The sequence below is a fragment of the Megalops cyprinoides genome, chromosome 16, assembly GCF_013368585.1.
Source record: "Megalops cyprinoides isolate fMegCyp1 chromosome 16, fMegCyp1.pri, whole genome shotgun sequence".
Lineage (NCBI taxonomy): Eukaryota > Metazoa > Chordata > Actinopteri > Elopiformes > Megalopidae > Megalops > Megalops cyprinoides.
Genome location: NC_050598.1, coordinates 15,569,069 through 15,594,326, shown reverse-complemented (window position 1 = coordinate 15,594,326; position 25,258 = coordinate 15,569,069). Strand labels below are relative to the sequence as shown.

General features: G+C 38.9%; 1 protein-coding gene across 1 annotated transcript in view; it reads right to left on the bottom strand.

The window, feature by feature from the left end:
• LOC118790796 (teneurin-1-like) overlaps positions 1 to 25,258 on the bottom strand; it is a 183,381-nt gene that overhangs the window by 120,386 nt on the left and 37,737 nt on the right. Inside the window, exon 3 of the mRNA XM_036547853.1 lies at positions 18,257 to 18,505. Within this exon, the coding sequence (XP_036403746.1) occupies positions 18,257 to 18,505 (249 nt within the window). The remainder of the gene's footprint in view (positions 1 to 18,256; positions 18,506 to 25,258) is intronic.

Genomic DNA, 25,258 nt, shown 5'->3' with positions numbered 1-25,258 from the left:
AACAGTTGTTTGGCATGTGGTGGCAACCATCTTCAAATGCAACCTCTCTCGAAACAAACTGCTAGCCTGCTATGGTTTTCAAATGTCAAATTTGCTGACATTTGAGAGTTTTGGGTGAATCGCTCACTATGAAGTTCTGCTTGGATGGCAATGGGTAATTGAATGTCAAAACTTACCCATTTTATTACTTTGTTTTACACTTCATGGATTGGTTTGGTTGGGCTTTGTTATTGACAGAATATATGTTGTTGGGTTGAAAAGTGTTACAATGACTGCATGCAAATGTTTCTGTTGTAATTACATGTATACCAAATGGTTTCTATCAGTTCTCCCACTCTAGGTTTTTTTATGATGCCAAGTTCTTATGTACTGCAACAGCCTGCTGTAACTCATCCGTCAGGATAGATCTGCACGTGGTATAACCAGCGTGCGAAATACCCGGTGGCAATTGGGGGGGGGTCCCCCCTACCCGTACCTGCCAACATTTAGGTTTCAAAATACGGGATGTTTTTTTAATGGGGGGGGGGTTGTTGTGGATAGTAAATAAATAATCATATGTAGTGTGTGGATTGTGTGTGTAGATTTTTTCCATAGACAATCTGGCAACTTGGGTAACGTCAGACAAACATACAAAACTTATGGATCTGTGTATGACGATTTATTCATAATAAAGTTTGCCAGGCAAATTACGGGAGTTTCCTGGGAGAAACAACAAAATGGGAGGTTGCTGGGAGATGGCCTTGAAATACGGGAGAAACCCAGGAAAAACAGGAGTGTTGGCAGGTATGCCCCTACCTAATGCTCCAGTGTTATGCTGAAGTCCTACATAGATGCAATACGCAACATACAAGATTTCATGGATGCAAGCTAAGGCAATCAACAAGGCTATACACACTTTGCAATTGTTATGTTTTCATATGTATCTCACCATAAAATGCAGGCAGTAGAGATATATTTTCATAATTGTGTAGGGGAGATTGTCTGGAATTGTCTGGCAATATCAGAACCATGATGGTGGAATACTCTATGACTTAGCAATTTCAAAAAAATATGTGCTTAGTGCCTAACGGAAATAAATGTCATTGTTTTATTCACTGAAGTCTTGTCACTGAATCATTGGATGAAGAATGTGCTTTATTTTATGAAAACCTGCGCACATCTTTTGACCACAACTTTTGAATCATTGCAATGAAAAGCAAATACATTATTTTGTGTTTATTTTTCATACAAAGTGGGATGTAATGTCAGCCCTGTGTTGGAGACAATGCAGAAATTTGCTGTGATTTCAAAACCAGACTACTCGACAATGCTTTGTTGCACAAAGAAACAACTAGTATCATTGGAAAGGGTAAGTTCTGCTGTTTATGTTGATAATACAAGCGATAGGGACTTTGTGACTTATTCAACCGAGAAGCAGGAGTGTGAAAATGACCCCCCAAAATTTTGCTGTTGAGGCTTTCAAGGGGTCTCAAATGTCAATCAAGGGGTCTTGGACCCACCGAGACCCCCCGTATTTCGCACCCTGAGTATAACTTCTGTAGCTAGTAAAATCAGAGTAAACCTGTGATGGTTCAGTGCTCTTGCCAATTTCGTAGTATATGCTGCAAGCAACCCAGCTCCTTGTGAGCCCTTCATAAATTCACTGGAGAATCTGTGTTACACAAAAATCAGCAATACAGGTCGTAACCATGTCCGTATGACTTCATTTCTGACTCCTTTCCCTTCTGATTCTTCTGTGGGTGACGGGTGGATATTAAGACATTTCTGACCAGTGGCAGCAAGGTCATTTTCACCATCTTGTCTTCACACTGTGGTACGGGATTAATTAGCATGCTATTAATATACAGGGTCTGTGGGTGGCAAAGATAGTCTGGGTTCTGGTTCTCTTGCCACAGTACTACATACTATGCTATCTTTTAAAAAAATAAAACGTGATTAGTAACGCAAAATGAATTTCATTTCCTTAGTTAATTGATGGCTTGCAGAACACCAGGCACATTCTCAAGATGAAGTAAATGACTATAGTATTTATAGTCTTATTGAAAATGAAAATATCAGTGATACAGCACTGCATTTAGGTGGTTATACCAAGATTAATTTTAGGCCAAATTCACAAAACCCTTGATAGTCAAAAACATTAACCAGCAGATGAAAAGTTCCTTTTGCATTAGAAAAAAAAGATGGCCTTTGCAGACGATGCACCCCCTGGCCTAGCTCCTTGTCAGATTCTCCACGGGACATTTAAGCAGCAGATCGTTTATCTGAGTTCCAGTTCGTGACACGACCAGCGCTCGCACTCTGTTCCTGGAAATGCAAGGGTATCATCCTCTGACGCTTCCATCAGGGTGAATTTCTGCCATGTTCTGGACAGCACGAACGAGAGTGATGCATAAGCGCCCATGAGAGGATGTCACCCACCTAAGAATACACGGCCAAGGACATGTGACAGTGCATGAAAGTGATCCTAACGTAAAATACCATCCAAATGGCACTCCAGACAAAGGTATTGATTATTACTCCAGATGGGGGGGGGGGGGGTTTCTCTATTTCTGAGCAGGAAACTTGAGTGAAATTAACCTAGACCTTCAAAAGATGAGTTTCAGCCAGCTAAAAAAAGCACACAAATAAGTAAAACATTTTCTCTGAAATGATATTAACCAGCCCTCAGAGATTTAAAAGTGGCTGCATGTATCTTTTTTTTGTTTGTTTGTTATTCCATAAATATCCTTTCCTTCTCAATTCTGGTGTTTCTATTATGAGAAATACATATTTTACAATCTGCTCAGCTGTCATTACTGTGCATTAACCCAATATTCTATATGCTGTTAATGCCATTAGATTCAAATGAAAATGTTTACGTGTTGCATAATTAACTTTTTGGCATGTAGGGCAGACACTACAGAATCTCAAATGACTGGGGGATATTGATTACCATCATCATTAAAATGACATCTCAGTTTAAATGCAATTAATTGATTACATATTACATACATGTGGTGTCTGCCAGAAACCAGATTGACTCGTGACATGACCCAACAATCATTGCATTATGTCACTGATGCTATGTTATAACTATTGACTAGTTACTAAGGTAGAACAAGGTTACTGAGAGCAGAAGCAACATACACAGTGGGCAAGGAATGTAGGCTTCGAGGGCAGCGAGTTAACAGCGAGTTAACTATGGGAAGGAAGGGGCAAAATATAAGAGGAAAGAGCAAATGGTGGCAGAAAGGGCTAAAATTTAACTCCCGTTATGTTACATGATGTTGCAGTGGTAATTTTAATGTTAATCCAATCTAACTAAAAAATTCAAGAAACAACAACAGCATTTTAAAAAAATGTTATAGAAAAAAATGGACTGAATGAGTGACAGACAGACAGTGAATGATGAATGGGCAGGTAAAAAAAAAAGTCAGAGAGGTTTTAAGTGATGTGGTGGAACATACAGGGGGAAGGTGAAAGAGGAGGACTAAGGATGAATAGAAAACATCACAAACAAAAGCTAGCAGTATAACACACTTCTGACAGGGGGCAGTTCAGATTAGAGTGACACTGTATATAGTTTAAGTCTTGGCCATTTCTTTCATTCTTTTCAGCAGAGATGAGATTGCTGAATGGGACATGGAGGAAAGACGAGAATGGTAAGTGGAGATCATGTGCGAACGGCATACATATTTCCCATTTAAAAGATGGCAAAGGTATAGTAGTGTACAGTCTGTTAGGGAAGTAGACAAACCATGGTTGGAAGAATTTCAGAGAGGAAAAAGATGGGGAGGTTGCAAATGGGCATAGTTGCATGTATCTTTCAGAAATCGTAGTAGAACACATCTCCTTAATTTAATGGTGACAGAAGGCAACCTCTAAGCAATAACTGCTACACAATCTAATATTTATGCATAATCTTTCTTGATGACGTTATTGATTTAAAAATCTCTGCATTACTTCTGTCGTGTGAAATTCTTACGCATGTTGAATTGAAAAGAAGTAACAAGAAATAGAACAGCAGTTTTGTTTTTAATATTCATACTATATGAAAATGGCTACTGAACTGGACTTCAAAAAAAAAAAAAGGTTCTTTACAGATTATAGATGAAAAATAGTATCTGACATCTGAAATAATACAGACATGTAGAGGCTTAGTGCTTTTCCTTTGGCAAACATTACAATTTTGTGAACGTACTGATTGGTTGAACTTGTTTAAAAGCTTGCCCAGACAGCCCACAGACACTTCTGAAAGTAAGCTAGTTTGGTCAGCATTTCATTTTCTCTGTCTGAAAAAAGATCTAATCAAATCTGATTTAGTCCCAATCTGTTTCAAGGTTTCTAATTAAATGAACTGCAAATTAAAACAATGGGGAAAAAATGGGCCTCTTGATCAGTAAATCACACACATACACACACACACACACACACACACACACACACACACACACACACAAATGCACAAGCCTCCTGGTTTACAAGTAAAGCCTAGATTCATTTGAACTGCAACATGCCTGCTCCTGAATTTTGAATGCAATTTAAGCAAGGTATTTTTTATTCTTATGGAACATGTACTATTGATTTCAAGCAGCGCCGCGGTTAATTTGGGATTCAAACGCAAATTGTGATTGCCTGCAAACTGTGGCTGGACTGAATCTGTGCCAAATGCTACATGGTTTTAAGACTTAATCCGCCATTGACTGCCAGTGCCACCCCCTCAGGTCTCCTCAGCAGGACACCAATGGTCAAGCAGCCAGAGCACATGTCAATTAACAGCCTGCGAACAAATAGGGGACTGACCCCACCAAGCTGAGCTGAAGTGGGGTGAGGAGCCAGAGCCAGAACAAAGTCCACACAGAGGGCAGAGGTGAGCATCATTAGACGGCAACACAGCTGGCTGTTCTGCCTGCTTAGCACACAGCCGACCGCCGAGCTTCCAGGGGCCTCCACATACACACAAACAAAAAAGCCAGCACAGCAATGTGGTAATGTTAATGATTGCTTCTGCAGTGCTTTCCACTTGGCACTTCAAACAACACTTCCACAAAAAGGCTTGACAAGGTGGTGGCACGCTGATGAAAACTTCAGCAGATGAAATGAGGGGTCTATGTCTAATATGCACATTTTGTCAAATGATGTTTACTAAATAAAGAGTACAAACCTTAAATTGCCAATATGAACAATAATTTGATATTCAGATAGATTGGCTGGGCTAATATAAAACTCCCACAACTCACGGTAGGCACAGTCAGTCACAGTCACCAATGGCTAACACTGACACTCCAATGATCTCTAAAATTTAAGGCAGTTAAAAAGGAAGAGGGGTCAGTGTTCCTGAACATACATGCCTAAAATGTCAAAGCTCCAAGCCCTGTTATAAACATTCATCATTCATAGTGTTTCCACTCAGATTTTTTTCATCAAAGTCAAAATTAAAGAAAATATGTAAGCCAAATACTCCAGCTTCGGTTGACAGGGAATCAAGTCAAGCCAATCAAGTCTTCCAGGGAGGTGTCATTCATCCTGCCTTTTGAAATGCATGTTTTAATTTCCTCCCCTCTTCTCAGCATGGCATTTTCCTGTCACTCCAGAGGCGATTAACGGGATTGTAAGGCCTTGCTTTTTCGGCGCGATGGCTCGCCAACGAAAACAACTGGCCGACCCTGCTCTGTTTAATGCCTTGATTCCAGCCCACCGCTGGGATATTGCTGAACAATTTGATTTAACTTTAATCTGTGTGCACAGTCTTTGTGTCATTGTTCCCTTCCACAGAGTGTTCATTCATCTGCCACTCACGGCAGGATTTCATTTTAATATACTATGTTCTCGGCTAAAAATGTCACTAAGCCGAGACTGCGCTTGTGCACTTGGCCTCTTCTTTTTTTCTGGATTATGCATTTTGGTCTCTAGATTGGGAGGAAAATAAAGGGAGGAGTGGGGCAGGCATTTATTTGACTTCAGTTTTCGCAGAAGGAGGAGAGGGGTGGTCTTTATACTATTATAGATCATGGCTGGAAAGAGAAATAAATATCTTTAACAGCAACAATTATATGGCCATAATGACAACAAAAGTTGTGATAATTCTGATTTCTGTATTTATGCTCTAGATTCATTCACACCACAATATGCTTCATCCCATATTGCTACTGGCTGAAGGTCTGGTTGGTTCGGGTATTTGGGCACTATGCCCAAAGCAAAAGTTATACAGACTAGGGCAGACAGCTGCAAGAAGACTATACCTGTTTAAGGCATCAAACTAAGAATTAAATATTTAAATATACAAAAGTTCAACCAAATCTTACCAAGCATCAATAGTATCACCTCTAGCTAATGAATGTAGTGCCCCCTTACCTGCAATTTTACCATTGAAAGATGGCAGGCAGGATGCACGCCAAATCTTTTGAGCACATTCAGCTGCATGACTTGTTAAACATAAGATCACAGCCAAAGTCATGCTTTAATTGCTTTAATCAATTTAAACAGGCATTGTAATTATGGAAACCCTTCCTATTTACAATTAGCAGTAATAATACTACTACTATTAATAATAATAATAATAATAATAATAATAATAATAATAATAGTAATACTAGTTTTCTATAAACATTTAATCCCAGTCATTTTAATTTAGGCACAATGGAGTTTATTTAACTAAAGATTTCTGAGATTTCAGAATTTCTGAGACTTTCATTGCAAATTCCATTCATATTATCCATATTATATATGCTGAGTACTGTTCATCAGCTGACCAGTGTGTTGCAGTGACCAGATGAAGTTCGATGGCCTTCAAACCAATTGAGGAAGTCAGGGACTGACTCTCTGAGATTAATAGTCACTGTGTCCCACTGTCATTACAGCTGTGACAGGATCCAGACATCCACCACTCCTTTCTGGCCCTCCACCGAATAGCTCCAGGGAGATAATGTAAATACTCTCTCAGACAGATTGCGGAAATGGCATGCTTACATTTGATTGATTTATTTGCTGCTGGACAGGTTTACGATGCTCATGTGAAAAAGGCAATATCTGATTTGTACTGGGTCCATTATGAGACATCCTCAGCTGTCAGTCAGACTCGCTTGGATTTTCGTCATTTGTCAGCCAATGTTGTGTCAGGTGAAAGAATGACAGAGACATAAGGACTTGTGGCACAATCACTTGAGCATGATGTCAGACTGAATTGTCAGAGTCACATGAGCTTGGTTCAACTTATACTCTCAGAGTGTGAGAGATGCCAGCTTCTGATCGGAGGTTTCTGTAACTTCCAATAATCACCACAATATTTCAGTTCCATTTATTGTATTAGATGTAAAGTACTACAATCCATAGCCTACTTCTTTCTCTTATGTCATTTTACATACCTGGATCAGAGAAATGCTTGTCTGTACACGAGATGGGTGTCCGATGGAACAATAAAGTACAAATAATTAGAGTGTGATTTTTATAACCTCTTTACACATCTTTTCTTCAACATCTTTGTGTAAAAGTTCACCATCATGTCAATAACCGTGCAAATGTTTAAACATGGAATTGGATCTTGTAATTACTATAGCCAGGGCCAGCTCCTGGCACATAGCAAACAGCTGTCTAGGGCCTCAAAACCACCAGGGGGCTGCCTGGTGGCATTTTTTTCCATCAGTTGCAAAACATGAAAAAAAAAAGTTATTTAATATTGCAATCCTTACATCAGCAGACCAACTTGCTTTTACTTGCCATTGACAACTAATATAGGATCAGCTTTCCCAACACCAATGGGCTAAAGGTTACTCTAATTCCTCTGTATGCCATGACACAACCTCGTATTATGCTATTCATCTTTCACTTGCTATTAGAGGCATCTTATTATGTTAACCTCCACATCAGCTTCCCTTACACCACAAATGACAACTGTAGCCAACGTGGGCGCAGCAACACTGAATGTTTCAATCATCCGAGTTAGCCAGCTACAGTAGGATAAACAGTAAATTATATACAAATTATAGGAAACAATGAACTGACACCAGGTGTGCCAGCTATTTTGGAGGGAGGCAGAAAAATGATGAGCTATCGCATCTAAAAGGACATAGCTGTCTGGCACCAAAGAAAGTTAGTTTATGTAACAGAGCAATGTTGTTTACAGATCACTGAGAGTAATAATTTGTTCTCTTTCATGTTCTGTTTTATTACACATTTCTATTTTTTCCAAGCAATAAAAAAGTCCTTAACTGTATATTTATCCAGTAAATGTGTTTGGATATAACTGTGTTTCTACAGGGGGTGGGGGTAATGCAGGGGTAGGGGGAGGGGAGGCTGCACAAGGACCCAAAAAAACTGAAACCTTGATTGTAGGCAGCATTCTTAGATTTTTCTCAAATCCCACCCTACATCAGATGTTACGCCCACCACCAATAAACCAAGTACAAGGTCCAAAGTCTGAATGACAATGACAAAGTCCAATCATGACAACTGACTGACAGCTCAAAATGTCCAAAAAATAACACTGTTGGGGGGAGGGGAATAACGTATGCTCTCTATAAGCTGAATGTGGGAGCCGCAAGATGTATTTCATGATGTTTGCCACAGGTGTCCACAGGCCACAGGGAATGGGTTCACAATAACGTGAAATGTCACATAGTTGAAAGCAAACATGGAATTGAATTATCAAAACTTCTGGTGGGGGGCGTGTTCTAAATGCACAGGTAAACAGTGACTTTGCTTGGCAAAAGAAACTGGTCTGCAGCCTCATTTTGGGATGAAAATGACTGCAAAAAGCTTGCTTGAGCATTCTGTCAGCTCCAAACATGGCAGGAGATCACCTTGTGTATGAGCTAGCACTGCAGTCAAACTGTCAGCCAAAAATAAGCAAATCGCGCGTATCCAATTTCCCACATCTGACTGCAGCAAAAGCGCTGTTATGACCACATATCATTTTGAAATGGACAGAGACTGTATGCAAGCATATGATACCGTGTTGTTTTCACACACTATGCATGATTGTGAAGGCAAATGGCCACATTAGTCAAACGTTATTTGCACATTTTCAAGAAGAGACATATAGGAACAAATAGTCATGCATACTCACAGTTGTTCTGCATAGATAAAAAGTACTGATTTCTCTAATGCATTTTACTGATATGTGTAATTGTGCTTTCATTATTTTTTCTTAAAAAGGTAAGTGATATGATGAGATAAATGAAATTAATACTTTACAGGCAAATATGGAGCCTTTTCCAGGTACTTCTACATGTTAATCATCAATATAAAAAGAGAGGTAAAAGTGACTGGTGTGGTTGTTGGCTGCAGCTACTCTACCAAGGTACTCCACATACAGTACATCTTTTTCATATTTTATATGAAGAAGAAAACAGGATGTTATAGTGCAATATTATACCATCATGTTATACAACATATATGTCATAATACTATGACAAATTGGGACATAAGAGACATAAGAAGCTAGTGGATTAACCACCATTTTCCAGAGAAGCAGACTAGACATAAAAAAAAACAAAAACCTTGCCCTAACAGCACCATACAACATCAATTTTGTTGTATTGTCCTCAAAAACACTAAACATAATGCATGTCCTTCTTACTTTTAAGTAACTAATGTAAGCAAGTGTTATATTTTGGCAAGCCATTTGACATAATGCTCCATTAACCTCAGTGATCATTTAAATTTATGAACTGAAAATACGTTCAGTTTACCTAAATATTTTCTCCATAAAGCACCTCGTGAACTGAATGCTCGCAAAAGCACTGGCAGATTTTGAAATTAATTTCTGATCAATATCATGCGACGCAGTCACACGGAAAAGATAAGGCATGGCTGACATGATTTAATTTGCATTTCTATGAAAAGACAGAGGGACCAAATTCCAATCCTCTTATTTCCCTACTTAAGTTAATTACTTTCACTTCAAACAGACGGATTTCTAGAGTAAAATATTAGAAACTGTATACTTTTTCAAAAGATTAGAGGAATCATGGGACCAGGTCTATGAGGGTCTGAGTGTCCCCATCCTGTACTCCCTGAGAATACGGAGATGAACAAAACTACTCAGTTGTCAACCCTTCAGATTAAAATGATGAAATTAATTCAAAGATGCGATATTGTCAGATGGTATCAACCTTGGCAAGCATGGTCTCTTAAAATATTAAACGGTAACAAAATCATATCAATGACCTTCTGAGGAGTTCAGACTGTCCTTCTGCTTTTCAACGCTGCCAACTTTACAGCTGAAAAAAAAAGCTAAACAGAAATATTAAGAAAACTTTTTTCCAGTTTTGATAACTTGTATTTCTTCAGGTGTAATAATTAATAACAAATTATGTATTAACAAGTATTACTTTTAAATTTATAGATTTTTTTAAATGTTAAATCATGTTTTAAAAAGTAACACTCCCTGAAATTATAATTAAAACTGGTGACAAAACATACACTGACTACACAACATTTGCAGCAGAGTTGTGTCACAGAAAAGGTTCTGTGAAAGAAATGTAATCGTCCTGGTGTTCCCAAAGTGACTCCACTAACAACGCAGAAAAGGCTGTTTCCTCGGGCCCGGAACACATACAAGCGTCACCCTGATTGTCCTCTTTTGTTCCCGTTTAATCGTCCGGGGAGGCTGTGTGAAGCCAGACCAACTCAGAAACTAAAGACCCTCAAATGTGAGGAAGGAAATGATCGATAACACGCTGAGAGCCTCCCTTTAGGAGCTAAAAGTCAAATGCATTTCCTCAGCCCTAAGGAGCAATGCCATACACAGCTTAATCTGTCTCTAAAACTGGCCTAGAACTGCTCCTTGAAACAAATCAAACGTGTTTTCATCAAGGTGGTTTGGTAGTGGCTGGAAAATATACAGAAACATACACACACACGCACACACACACACACACACACACACATTCTCTCTCTGTCTCTCTACTTTAGAGAAGTACTGCTTGGTAATTAACATGTAATTAACATGTAGTTTCATATAATTAAACAATAAACATATGACAGGCAGTCCTGCCTGATGTGAATTATCCACACATATGTGTGTCTGAGAAAAGAGAAGAGAAGAGAAAATAAGACACAGGAGAGACAGTGCAAATTGGACTGAAAGCCAGGAAACTCAAGAATAATCATATTTTTACAGTCAGTGCTAAGGAGGTTGGCTCTTCACTAATGAATAGACAAGGCAATTTCATGGCTCTGGCACCTTTTGTAAAACTCAAACCCCTGGGGTACCTTGGCACTTTATGTCCTTGGGAATACAGCCTGAATTCTGCCGTCTTTTGGGAGTTCCAGCCAAAATAATGACAATTTCAGACATTAGATAAAATACTGAAGCATTCTTTGAACATTATTCACCACTGCCATTGATCTATGATGTCTTTCTATGCTTTTTGATTTTTTTGACATTTTTTACATGACTTATTTATAGATTTTAACTGTGGAATTGAGGAGCTGAACTGACCTTTAGATAAAATCAAACAATTTGGGGAAAAAAAAAACATATTTGGAAATTTAAATAATAAAGCAGAGTGTCTTATTCCAGTAATTACCCAATAATCAGTATGTATTGCAAGAACAGACACAGTGGAAGCTTGTCAGTCAGGTAGGGGAAATATGCTCATTCATCTTTGTTATTGGCAAACACTACAGCAGAGATGGCTAACCTGAACCCAAACAGAAGTCAGAATATACAAATTTCGTTGACAAAGGAACACAGTTAAATGTTTTCAAATCTGAAAGCATGACTCATTTATTATACTGGTAACTGTCTCTTTATCCATCTGTATATTCATTTGTATGCAAAATCCATTTCATTTCACACTTGACATGTGGGGAATGAGATCGAATGAGTATTTTGCCAAACATACACTGCAGTTCCGCTGGTTTTATTCTTCCCTTGAGATGAAAGGGACTCATTTTGGTCATCATTGATTTTCTGCTGCACCCGGATCTTCCTGCTTTATAGATTCAACAGATTGTAATGATAACATTTAGGAAATTAAGTAATGCTAGTTAATATTGCACAGTGATCCTGAAAATTAGAATAACAATCAGAACTAATTTTTATTTTAGCACTGAAATATTTTACTGCAAAAAAATCCCTGTACCATAAATTAACCACCACAATGTTATCCTTCACATGGTGACTAGCCACCAGAAGAAGCCGCATCTCTATTGTTTTTGCTCCTTCATATGCCACCGCATTTCAGAGACACACCTGTTCTCCGCAGAGGAGAGGCACACAGATTACTGCCTGCCTTAGACAACGTTTCAATACACAGGAGTGATCACGGAATCGGGCTCGGCGAGGCAGGCTCGCCTTTTCCACATAGGCAGCAGGTCATCGCCATGACAGCGGGCCTCTCGACAATCAAACGGACACTGTGCGGCACTTTATTAGGCAAGAATGGATATCAAGCCAAGAGCTTTCTGCTTGTCTTATTGTTATTGGCATATTTCACCGCAGTTTGATGGTGTTATTTTCGGATGTGCAAAACATCAATCACTCCCCATCTCGAGGAAGAAAGAGCTCTCAATTTTCGGTCAGAAGAGGAGTACGGCCCACAGGATGATTAGAACACACACTGACAGTCTTACTGAGCAGCCGCGCGTTCGTGTGGAGATAATGTCAACAAGGCCATCTCTTTGTAATATAACAATATCAATATTGCACATGACGGCAATGCAGTTGCCAGGTAAGATTCACTCTCATTGGTGGACAGTTTGTCTGTGTTGTAAACACTTCAAGTTCTTAAGAGGCAATCAATTGATGTTATTTCTAAGATAAATGGAATGGCTCAATCCATCTGGGAGCTTTCTCTTTCAGGAATGTCCAATCATTTGTTTTCATTTGAGTCTATTACATCAGTGCGATACGCACTTCCCGCTCAGAATAAGGAGACAGAGGACAAAGTGCTTACATTCATCGCACCACTCTTTTGTCTGGATAACCCAAGACCATACTGCAACACGCCCTTTACAGTGAAATGCATGCCCGCACACATACACACACACATGCGCGCACACACATACACACGCGCACACACACACAAACACTGCTGTGTTTATACCTTGCTATAGATGATTCTGATACCTGGATTGTAAATATATTGCAACAATTCTGGTTAAGTTGATAAATTTGATTCATTACCTATCTATCTGCCTTGGTATTGTCACAATATTTTAAAACTAATGGTTAATATTAGGAAGTTAATTATGCTTGTTGTAATGCATGTCTTTCTGACTTACCTTGTCTAACAAACACTTACATTAGATACACCACCAAACAAGCTGTAACTGAAATGTATCCTTTTGTTCTTTAATCCATTTGAAGCAGTGTTTCCCAAACCATTCCTAAAACACTAAAACCTGTCCCAGATGGAGCAAAGAACAAAATGAAGACAAAAAGGATGATTTCAGGTAACAGCTTGTTTGGCTGAGTCTAATGTAAGCATCTCTATAAATCACTGTTTTTCTTTGCAAGGACCCCGTGACCCAAGAATGCAAATAAAGGCATTATGCAGCTAAAGACTCACTTGAGAACACATTACCTGGTAAACCCATTTGAGCACCTAGCATAAAGGGCTTTAATGGATTTTACAAACATGCAAAAATGGTCTTATTAAAGGAAGCATTACAATTGTTTGCAGAAACGGAATCATTCCTTTCAAGAGACTGACGTTTCTGTAAAGAAAGACAAACAGGAGGTTGAATACCTGAATAAACAGGCCTATGATAAGAGGCTGGACACTGTCACTTAATTCAAATAAATAAATAAAATCATCTTGATGGTAAGCCTTTTTTACTTTTTCCAATTAAGCTCATTGCATTTGCATTATTATTGAAGAACACAATATTAGATACAAATGATGCTTTATTTGAAAAAAAAAGTGAGTGGTCAAACAAACTCTTTATTGCTCTTTAGCAATTAAGTTCATTTCATGTGTGTTTGCCTTACAAGCCACGATCAATGCAATGCAAATAATTACAATGCAAAACAAAACAATACAAGAAAAACATAACATGATGAGCTTATGCAATATGTGAGGCATTTTCGAGACAGCACTGCGTGCTTCAATAGTTTAACAAGGTTTGCACCTTATGCAATGTTTGTGCAATATAACAGCTAATAAATAATGCAAAAATGTATTTGTTTTAGTCTTCAGAGTCCAAATAGTAGGCTCTGTATCATTCACCATAGAAGAACTGCATATGGGTGTGTATTACAATTATTATCCTTACCCCAGTTATTTGCTATATGTTATGAAAGAGAAGAATGTAGATTTGGACCATTTCTTGTCCTAAGTAAGTAGGTCTATACTACAAAAAGTGATGAAACACAGGTAGTTATAAATAAAAAATGTCTATATTCCAATACATTTACAGAGTGTTGGACTGCCTTTGGCCTAATGGCTGCCACTAATTTCTAGTAGAAAGCTGGTAGTTCCCACTCCTCCTTTAAAGCATTGGTAAGCACTACTGAAGAAAGCCATCTTTGCCTTGCTCTAATTTTACATTATAAATAATCCCAAAGATGTTCTGCCAGGTTACGTTTGGGGCTGTCCTGGCCACTGCAATGTTCTGATGTTATTCTCTGTCAACCTCACAAAATTACACATATAGTCACATTAATTTTTCTGCAATGATATATGTGTCCCCTGACTTTTGGTAGGATTGTGTACTAAAGTCCTGTTGTTCCTGAATAATACATTTTATTCCAGAGGCCATGGGGAACATATTTAAACATGTATCCCTGCAGTTAGAATCTTCTGAATTTTCCTCAGACATGGACACACAAAGTTCTGGTATGTCTGAATGGAAATTTTGACTTTTCCTTCTGCAGCATTGTACCAAATCCTCAGATATTATACCTTTTCCTTGTGAACTGCTTTCCTGAGTCAAAATCAGGAATTTTAGATCAGATTTAGGTTGGGAAATTGAGATGGCCAGTTGTGAACATTGATACTCACTTAATCATTTCTTTGTAGATTTGGATACATGTTTTGGATTATTGTCATGCTGGAATGTCTCTTTTTGGCTAAAACTCAACTTCTTGAAAGAGGGAATATGGCCCAATTGTCCTGGTAGGTGTTGGAGTTCATAACTACCTCTATCTTAACAAGCAGTGTGTGTGACCAATCCGAATTTGCTATGTGCAATTATACTAAGAATAAGATTGCAAATATACAAAGGTTCCTGTTTCAAGAATATGAATACATATGGTAGGCACTGTTTATGTTCTCAGGTAAGTTCTTCAAAAGGAAAACACAACTTGAGGTTTTCAGTATTTCACAAAATCTTTTATTAAATTTAAATCTAATTTTTGATTATTTGTATATGATAACTGGTGCTGTGGTGCCTTGCAGGTTTAAATTTGGTTTAAAAATGAAGTTCTTAGAAATTGTAAAAACCTCTAACATCTTGTGGAATTCCTAGTTTCTCAGCTGCATGTCTTTCATTTGTCTTAATTCTATTGTAAGACTATTGTAAGAAGGCATTTTCCATTTGCAGGTTTCTTATTTCAGCCATGCTGATTGGCACCCAGGCACTAAGTAATGTCAGAGCAGGGTGCTTTGGTAATTGGAGGAGAAAAAAACATACACTGTACTCAAATTCTTATTCTAATGGCTGTGAGTCCAAATTAATTCTCACACCCACACTGTTGATTTTAACTATGGTTTTTAAACATCATTGGAAAAGGAATGACTTTTTCCCACTGTTTATGATCACCACATGCAATTGATTCTTACAGCAGTGTTTCTTTGTAATTGGTCTTGGATTGCAGGCTATTAACATTTTCAGTTCATTTTGGCTATTTTCTTTCCATGCTCTCAGTAGCATCTGTGCTGTGTAAATGGGGAAGACGTCCTGGACATGTATTGACCCATCAGGATGAAACACGAGGAGCGCGACCGCAGCAAGCTGTGAACGAGACGTTGCGTCAACTCGCGGCACACGGCGTAAACTCTGAAATGAACTCCAGTTTTATATTCCAGATCATGTCCACGTCAGTGTTCAAAACCTGCCAGCAGGGTGTTGTTGCCACTGGTTTGTCAGTCGATCGCGCTCAGCGGATTTCAGAGGAGCAGAAACACGGCCATGCTACACTCCCCAGATGGCATCCGGGACTCTCTTCTAGCGAACAGATTTGCTTTAAATCGACTTGTCAGCCGTGATCAGAACTGGAACAAAAGCAGTCCTGGCACTTTTGAAACCTGCGCCGTTAATAGGTTTCTGGAGAAGTCTTTGAAAAGAAAAAGGGAACTGTGGAAGGGGCCAGCTTAAAATGAAATGCATAACTCAATTTTTGCTGGGATGTTTACTTTTGATTTTTTTTTTTCCTGATGTTTCCTGTCAGAGGTGTAACTTTCATGTTAGGTGAGTGCACAAAAGGCCTTAGGACTTTGTTGTGCTGATGAAAAAGAGTGTGATATCAACAATGCATTGCTCATCTGTTTTAGACATGTGCGAGCATTCCTGTCTGCATATGAGAGCAGGAAGAAATAAACCAGACATCAATGTATGGGCATAATCCACGAAGTGGCAACCCCACACACTACGTGGACCAGTGAACTAAGGGCTGTTGATAGAAAAAAATACTAATAACAATAATAATAATAATTAATAATTCTGCAAACTCTCCTTGAGTGCCCTAATCCTGTAAGACAAACACCCTCCAAAACAGAATCCCTCTGTCAATGTATGGATTACTTATTTTAACTCAGAAAAAGATGCGTGAAAGACCCCCTTTTTCTGTCTGATTCATTATGCCACAGGGCTTTCGTACCAGCTTTTTTCAGCCGTGGCATGGTAAATTGATTTTATTTTTCCTCTGCATACAAACTATACAGTCAGATACTGATCTGATTATGCTTTGCTCACGTCTTCTGCCGTGGAGTATGCTCATGTATTCCAAGCTGCTGTTGTTTCCTGATACTCTGGCAGACAATTGTTTGAGGATCTCTGTGTGACCTGAATTTTGTGGAGGGCTTGACATCCAAGAGCTACAACAGCACATCTAATTCCTGTATGGCAAGTCACTGATTAATATCAGAAAAACACTATTTGATTCCTGTGCACTGTGACTCTACATGTTTCATATCAAACAACAACAACATTAGCTTTTTTGGAAATCAGCACCTACAGTTTTAATATTAAAAATTCACTGAAATCAACATTTCCCCTCACTGACAACAACATTTTGCTTACTTAATTTCAGAGATTGTATTATTTTATGAAAACCATGTCATTGCAACAACATTGATTTGATATTAATTAATGACTGGCAATTCAGCTAGCTAGCCTGTTAACTGATATGACAGAAAGCTACATTGTTAGCTAATTCACTAACAATTAAGGTCATGATGGTTAACCTTAGCCTTATTTAATGCTTAACTAGATACTTAAATATTTTTATTCAGCTACTTGCCACATTGAACAGCTCTTTTTGCTTCAGACATCATCAATTTTAAGGAACTGCTATCTTCATATTGCACAGGGAACTGCTGGGCAGAATGACATGTACAACCCCCATGGACAACACAGCCCCTCCCCTGGACAGAATACAATGACACAAAATGTAATTATTCTTTTTTTTCTCACAATAAAATGACTCATGAATAATAAGCTTCCTGAATATTAACACAGTTAAAGAAACAGGAGGAGGTAACACAGACTCAGTATGACAGTGGTCTGTGAAAGTGACCTCATGTTGCAGTATCCATCGCAAGTATCTGGTTCTGAAACATAACCCCATTTTGTGGAACACTGAACATCCTCATATTTTAACTTGCCTGGTGCAATAAAAGGTCTCTATAAATCAAAGCTGTTCATTTTTATAAACTCACATTTTGGTCAGAACATTCTAGCTAGAAAGACATTCAGGTATTTTTGACTATCCTATGTGGCCTGGCTCATGTATTCTACACACACTAAAGACAGCATTGTCCAGAAATGAGAGAAGTAATACCACTCGCGTAGCCTTGTAATTCATCTCCTGCCAATCAGGGGCTAATGCTTAATTGCCCCCTTCAGCTGGTTACACATATAGCAGAGTGCCAGCTGTGGGTTTCAATTATAATTCTGTAAAACAGAAGAAAACAGAAGATTCTTCCCTAAAAATTGCAGAAATACTCAACACGCTCTATCTTTCCAGCACTACCTACATATGAACACTTAACAACTAAACAGCAATGCAGGCAAGCACAGACAATGACACAAACACCCTAGTGCATTCAGATGAATGAAGCTCCACCCTTGACCCCGCCCCCCCAAGTGGTGTGACAGGACCACTCACCAGTCTCTCCATCCGACTTTCGCTCCTGCTCAGTGTCGGTCAGGGACAGCACAGAGTTGGCCCGGCTGGACAGACAAGAGCTGTGCTCCGACTTGATCTCCCGCATCCAGAGGCGCAGGGCGTGGTTGGGCGAGGGGCTGCCCTCCGCCTCCGTGTCGATATCCGAGCCAACACCCAGCGGGTAACCATGCAGCTCTGCCTGAAAGCTTGGGCACATCATCTGGGGCGGAGTTTCACAGAACTCCAGCTCTACGGGGCAAGAAGACAGACAAAAATATACAATATTGACTATTCTGACTAAACACAAGTTTAATCAATCTTTTGAAAATATATTTTACATCCCAGCCTGGCTCCTTACAGTATCACTACACTGATGTAACATTCACTAAATTGCTAGAGTAGGGTCAAACTTTACTTCTATTTCTTTCAAATGTGCATCACACTGTAACTGTTTGTAAAGGTGGTTATGCACCAATGTGTTTATTCAACACTTTAATTGTATTTGATTTTTCAATCTTCCAGAAGAATGTACATACTACATTCAGACTTTTAACAATGTTTGTATGTATCAAGACAGTAAATTTTAAATATGAAGTGAAACTCTAATATTAACATACTAAGAAGACAAAAGACATATTTAAGCCTGCATCATATTCTCATCTCAATTTCACAGACATCGTACTCATCGTACTCATTCCTCTTCATATTTTTTCACATTTTTTGTTTTACAACGATTAAATTGTGGTGTTGTTTTATTCTGGCATTTTAATATTCATTACTTCACTAAGAACATCAAACATAAAATGAAGTTTTCATTTGGCATGGCCTGGCACAGCATGGTGATCCAGGCCTTCATCTCAGACAGAAGCAACTTGCTCTCTCCTCCAAAACAGTATTATATGAATGGTTTAATCTACCTTGCTAAAAGCAGAAAGTCACTTTTTCATCCATATAAACCTTAAATCATCCCCCCGAAAACACACAAACACACACACACACACACACGCTTAGATATTGTTTTGGACTATCCACATTATAAGAGGAACACTCAGGATTTTCATTCTTTTATCCCAATGTTGCATAACCTAGACCTCCTCTTGTTGCAGAAAGAAATCCAGAACCATTTATCATTGCTTCCAGGCCAATGCTTGGATTTGAGCGTGTGCTGATGCACATCAAGGCCTAAACAAACCGCAGGATGATTGCCAGTAAATGCCATATGTTGCATGTTTTTCCCATGCAGCTCTAAAACATATAAAAATATGCTGCAGCTAGTCTAATCTCAAATTAATGTTTGCATTAATGTCTGATCCAGAAAGATTGTATTTGTGTGTGCCATGGATTACTGTGAGTTATGGAGGACAAATGCGATTGGATATGTTTCGATACGGACAGATGAGAAACACTGCAATAATACATCCTACAGTAAAGATGGAGATAATAAAGAGCAACGCATTGAACAGATTGCAGCTGGAGCAGAGCAAGACTATTATTTCAGAGATACGCAGTAAATGAATTAAGTGTATCTTATGAAAAGGAAAATTAATGTTTGAATCAGATTGAACCAGTTTTTGGCCAATCAACATACATACACAACACACACACACACACACACACACACACACACATACCCACACCCACACCATGCACAAACAAAACAGCCTAACAATTACATAACTTAAAAAATAGAATTTGCCCTCCGACAAAACACACCAAGCCTCGAAAAGACTAATATTAGCATTTGAATGTAACTGAATAGGAGAGGAGTGACACAGGTTATATAAATGGCTTTGCCGATAAGTCTAAATAGGAGTGTATATTTAGGCTCACACACAAGATCCCTTGGGAGTTCTTAGTTCATAACTGCTGATGATTGGAAAATGCACCTTCCAACTGCCTGACATTTTCTTTTTTATACTCTTCTGAAAATGAACTACACATGACAACATCACGGCAGGTCCTCATATCTCGTCTGCTGTCAAATTCCATCACTGTGCAGACAGCTACAGACGGTCAGTACAAAGTCACACAGCCCATACTGGTGTATGCTAATGTACAGACACCAATGATACTGTATATATATACATGTGTGAGTCTGAAAATGATGGTATTTCAGATCTTGAGAAAGTGCAGTTTATGGTGTAATTTTCATTTTAAATTCTGTAGCAAATCTGTTCATTTTAATATTTTAGTTTCAGTGAGTGTACATTGCAATACTACCAGGTTAACTTCTGTGAACTTTGTAAGAAGATGCCTAAAACACTAAAGGACATACACTATATGGCCAAAGGTATGTGAACACCCCTCCTAATTATTGAGTTCAGATGTTTCAGCCACACTGATTGTTAACAGGTGCATAAACTCAAGCACATAGCCATGCAATCTCCATAGACAAACCTTGGAAGTAGAATGGGTCATACTGGAGAGCTCAGGGACCTTAAACCTGGCACTGTCATAGGATGCCATCTTTGCCACAAGTCAGTACACAAAATTTCTGCACTGCAAGATCTGCCCCGGTCAACTGTAAGTGCTATTATTGTCAGGTGGAAGCGTAGGAGCAACAACAGCTCAGCCACAAAGCGGTAGACCACGCAAACTTACAGAGCGGGGCTGCCGAGCGCTGAAGCACGTAGCACGTAAAAACCGCCTATACTCTGTTGAATCACTCACTACAGAATTCCAAACTGTCTCTGGCTGGCTGCAACATCAGCACAAGAACTGTGTGTCAGGAGCTTCATGAAATGGGTTTCCATGGCCAAGCAGCTGCATACAAGCCCAACATCACTACGCGCAATGCCAAATGACGGCTGGAGTGGTGCAAAGCACACCAACACTGGACTCTGAAGCAGTGGAAATGCGTTCTCTGGAGTGATGAATCATGCTTCACTATCTGGCAGTCTGATGGACAAATCTGGGTTTGGCGGATACCAGGAGAGCGCTACCTACCAGAATGCACAGTGCCTACTGTAACGTTGGGTGGAGGAGAGATAAAGGTCTGGGGCTGTTTTTCAGGGTTTGGGCTAGGCCCCTTAGTTCCAGTGAAGGGTAACATTAATGCTACAGCATACAAAGACGATGCTATGCTTCCAACTTTGTGGCAACAGTTTGGGGAAGGCCCTTTCCTGTTCCAGCATGACTGTGCCCCTGTGCCATATCCATAAAGACATGGTTTGACGAGTTTGGTGTGGAGGAACTCCAGTGGCCTGCACAGAGCCCTGACCTTAATCCTACTGAACACCTTTGGGATAAATTAGAATGCCAATTGTGAGCCAGGCCTTCTCGTTCAATATCAGTGTCTGACCTTACAAATGCTCTTTTAGCTGAATGGGCACAAATTCTCACAGACACACTCCAAAATCTTGTGGAAAGCCTTCCCAGAAGAATGGAGGCTGTTATAGCTGCAAAGGTGGGGGGGGGGGGGACTCCATATTAATGCCCATGTTTTTGGAATGCAATGTCCAATCAGCTCATATAGATGTGATGGTCGGGTGTCCACATACTTTCGGCCATATAGTGTATGTCTAAACAGGTATGTGATATTCTCCTACACCATCTGGGATGCTGACTGAGAATGGATTACCATCATGTGAGCAGTAGAAGACTGGTCTGTGTAAACATACTGTAAAGGATACCTCTTAGTGTTTATGCCCATGCTAGGATGTTGCTGGCAAAATAACAATAGATGTCTGTACCCTAGCATTGCCATTACAGCTGTCTGAATGAAAAATGAATGAAAAATAGCTCTGGTTATGCACAGTAGGGTGTCTGTGCATGTGTGTGTGTATGTGTGTGTGTGTGTGTGTGCGCGCCAGCAATGTGTGGGTTTTTTAGGCTCATTGATATGACACCATGTATGTCTGAAATTCAGTTCAGATGGTAGGCGTGTCTGTCACCAACTACTTGTCCTTTTTGAAAATCTATCACTATCAGATCTCTTGTCTTACTTTAGAAACACACATATTAAAGTGTTGATTTCAAAACATTTTATGACAGAAACATATTGTTAATTAGTTTTGCCATATATATGAAATGCATGTGTAGTATATGTCATCTGAAGCCCAGGGACAGCTGAGAGCATTTCGTATTTGGCTTCATTCTGGCAGCAATACCCTTTGGTTTCCCTTTACCCACTTCAGCTTTAATGATGACAGGACAACTGCATAGTCCCTTGAAAAATAATTAATATTCCAGATATCAAACTTCACAAGTTTCAGGATTCAGGTGCCATAGCAGAGGCACAATCGTTGAGTTGCCGAATGTTAAGACAGCTAGGTGCAGCCTTAGACAATCACATGCCTTGAATTGACTGCAAGTAATGAATAAATATAGCATATTTCACACAAACTTGCAAACTATAAAAGTCATTTGTGGTTTCTTGTTTGTTTTGTTTTGCACTAAATTGTTTAACAAAGGGTTCTATCCATGCTGTATGCCTTTGATATACTGACCAGTCAACAGTCAACACACAGAGAAAAAAGAGAGAAAGAGAGAAAAAAAAATCCTTTGGAAGCCTGCTGTGGCTTATTGTGCATGCGGACCCACCTCCTGTTTCTATATCTCAGCTTAATCTTTAATTAACATTCACATGGGGGTGAGGATCAGGCTGTATCAATATTAGTGCTGCTGACTAAAATAAATTAGCTGCAGAGACATTTGTGGCCAATACAGGTTCCATAACTAATGAAAGACAAAAACATAAAATATTTAGGCTGTGTATAGCAAAGAAAAAAATTCAAAGAAATATTGTTAAATAAATTAATACTGACGTATAATAATAATAATAATAATAATAATAATAATAACAGTTGATTAAGAGTTGATTCTCGATAATTTAAAGTTAACTAAAAATAAATGGTTTCAGGTCTTCTCACATTTTTGACACACACCTGACATATATCTGTGTGATGAAATACACCTATGAAAAGTTTGGTTCTGTCTTTTACATAGCATCAGTACCAAAACCAAAGGACCCCACCAATAAAAAGATCACCCAACATCATGGAAGATCCAGTGACGAACAGTAAATACCAACACTGAAACTAAGTAAATCACACAGTCTCCCACCTGCAGTACCAAGCAGGACTAGAGTATTTAATCTCTAAGACCGCTCTTAAGAGCCTCCGCACTTCTCCTTGATTACCAGTAATACAAGGTGATTTACCGAGACCTTAGTCTCTGACAGTACTCTCTCCACTAATTAAGTGAACCAGGAATCCTTGTCCTTAACCCATTTGTGTAGATGGTGAAGATGGCTCTTCAACCCCTGACCTAAAGTCATATCTCCAAATGGAAATGTTAGTGGGAGAAATTCTCTCAGCAACACAAATCTAGGTTGCACTTGCAATTCCAAGGTTATAGTTCTACACATGCTTTTTGATATCAGTCTGCTACAGTTAACACATCCAAACAGAACCACCGGTATAAATGCGGACGGCGTTGCAGGCCAATCGAATAAATATTTATTCTGCACCACATCTGTTTTAACTTGCCCCTGGCAAGCACGTTGATCCCTGCACGAGCATGCATCTCACACGAGAATGTAACCATACATTACGCACACGTCTGCAAAAGCCCATTACTGTGTTCTTTGCTTTTAATCCTAGTCTCATGTCAGTAGAATTAAACTGGCAGAAAACAGAACATATGAGGCCAAATGCTACAAGTCAGTGCATTTAAGGCAAACTAGTTTGCTGTACTCACAATTCAGATTGAGACCCGGCCATCTTTGGATTTCCAATTGTTTTTTTGCCTTAGTATCAATTGTCTGCGAGCCTGGCAATACAGCACTGGAAATATGTAAGAAAATTAGCTGCCTACCTATGCTATTTGCATTATAATACAAACTCTGACTGTGATGTGCACTACATACCCACTTTTCAAATTATAACACACAAGCATGTTACAATAAGAACGATTTCTGAGTATGTGTTTACCTTAATATATTCATTATTTGAGAATGTTTGTCAAGACAATGAAAATGGTAAATGCATTTCATTTGAAAGTCAAAGCATGGGACATGGAAAAGAGAGAACATTTTTAAAAGTTTTAAACATGTAATTGATGTCTGTCATATCAAACATCCTTCCCACTGTTCACATTCCCTACCTGTTGCTGTAAAGGCTTTTAATTTTTTTTTTTTTTTTTTGAGGTCTGCATTAGAGGATGGTGTTTTCAAAATCAGGTCCATTATCTTGCTGGTTGAATTTGCATGAAGAGTGTCTAAAGGGAAATGCTCATTTTGGAATAGGTTACCACTAAAAGTTCTTCAGACTTGTATCACCTTGACTTGAATTAATTAGTCCCTCTGGTACATAAAAGAACTCTTAGGTCTTTGAATGCCCCATTTAATCTTGTATATTAAAAAAAACACTGAGGTTGTCTGTTCACTACTTGAAAGAATTAATAGAACAAGGTATTATTATTTAATATTATTTACCCAAAACTGGGATAGGTCCTACACCTCCCTAAACTTTTTTACAGCATTCCACAGAAATAACCATGGTGACGTGATAGGCATTTCATGTCTCTTTTTACTGAACTGAATCATTTCTTTCAGCTCAGCATGAAGATCCAGTATTAATCTGGATTAATTAAATATATATGTGATTCAGTCAGCAATGTCCTGGGTTCACAACCGTCTGTGTCATCTGCCAACAATGACTGTGAGCCCACAATGGCAGAACAAAAGTTTAGTTCCTCCAAGAATAAAAGAGGGAGGGTCAACTAGGGTTACCTTGTCTCACCATCTCACTGCCACTGAAAGTCAAGCCAGTATCAGAACTTGTGCAGCTAGTCTCTCACTAGCATAAAGGTAGCAGTATAAAATATTTCAATGGTGCAAAGCCGTATCACCATCTTGTTTAGTGTGTAACGATGTAAAGAATGCCTTTTTGCTTATGAGTATTGCTTCTGTGCTATGCATTTAATGTATTTGGTCAGGACAACTTTGAATGTTGTCAGAATAATAAGCTTTTTTTTTCCTTAACTTATTCTCATGGTCAA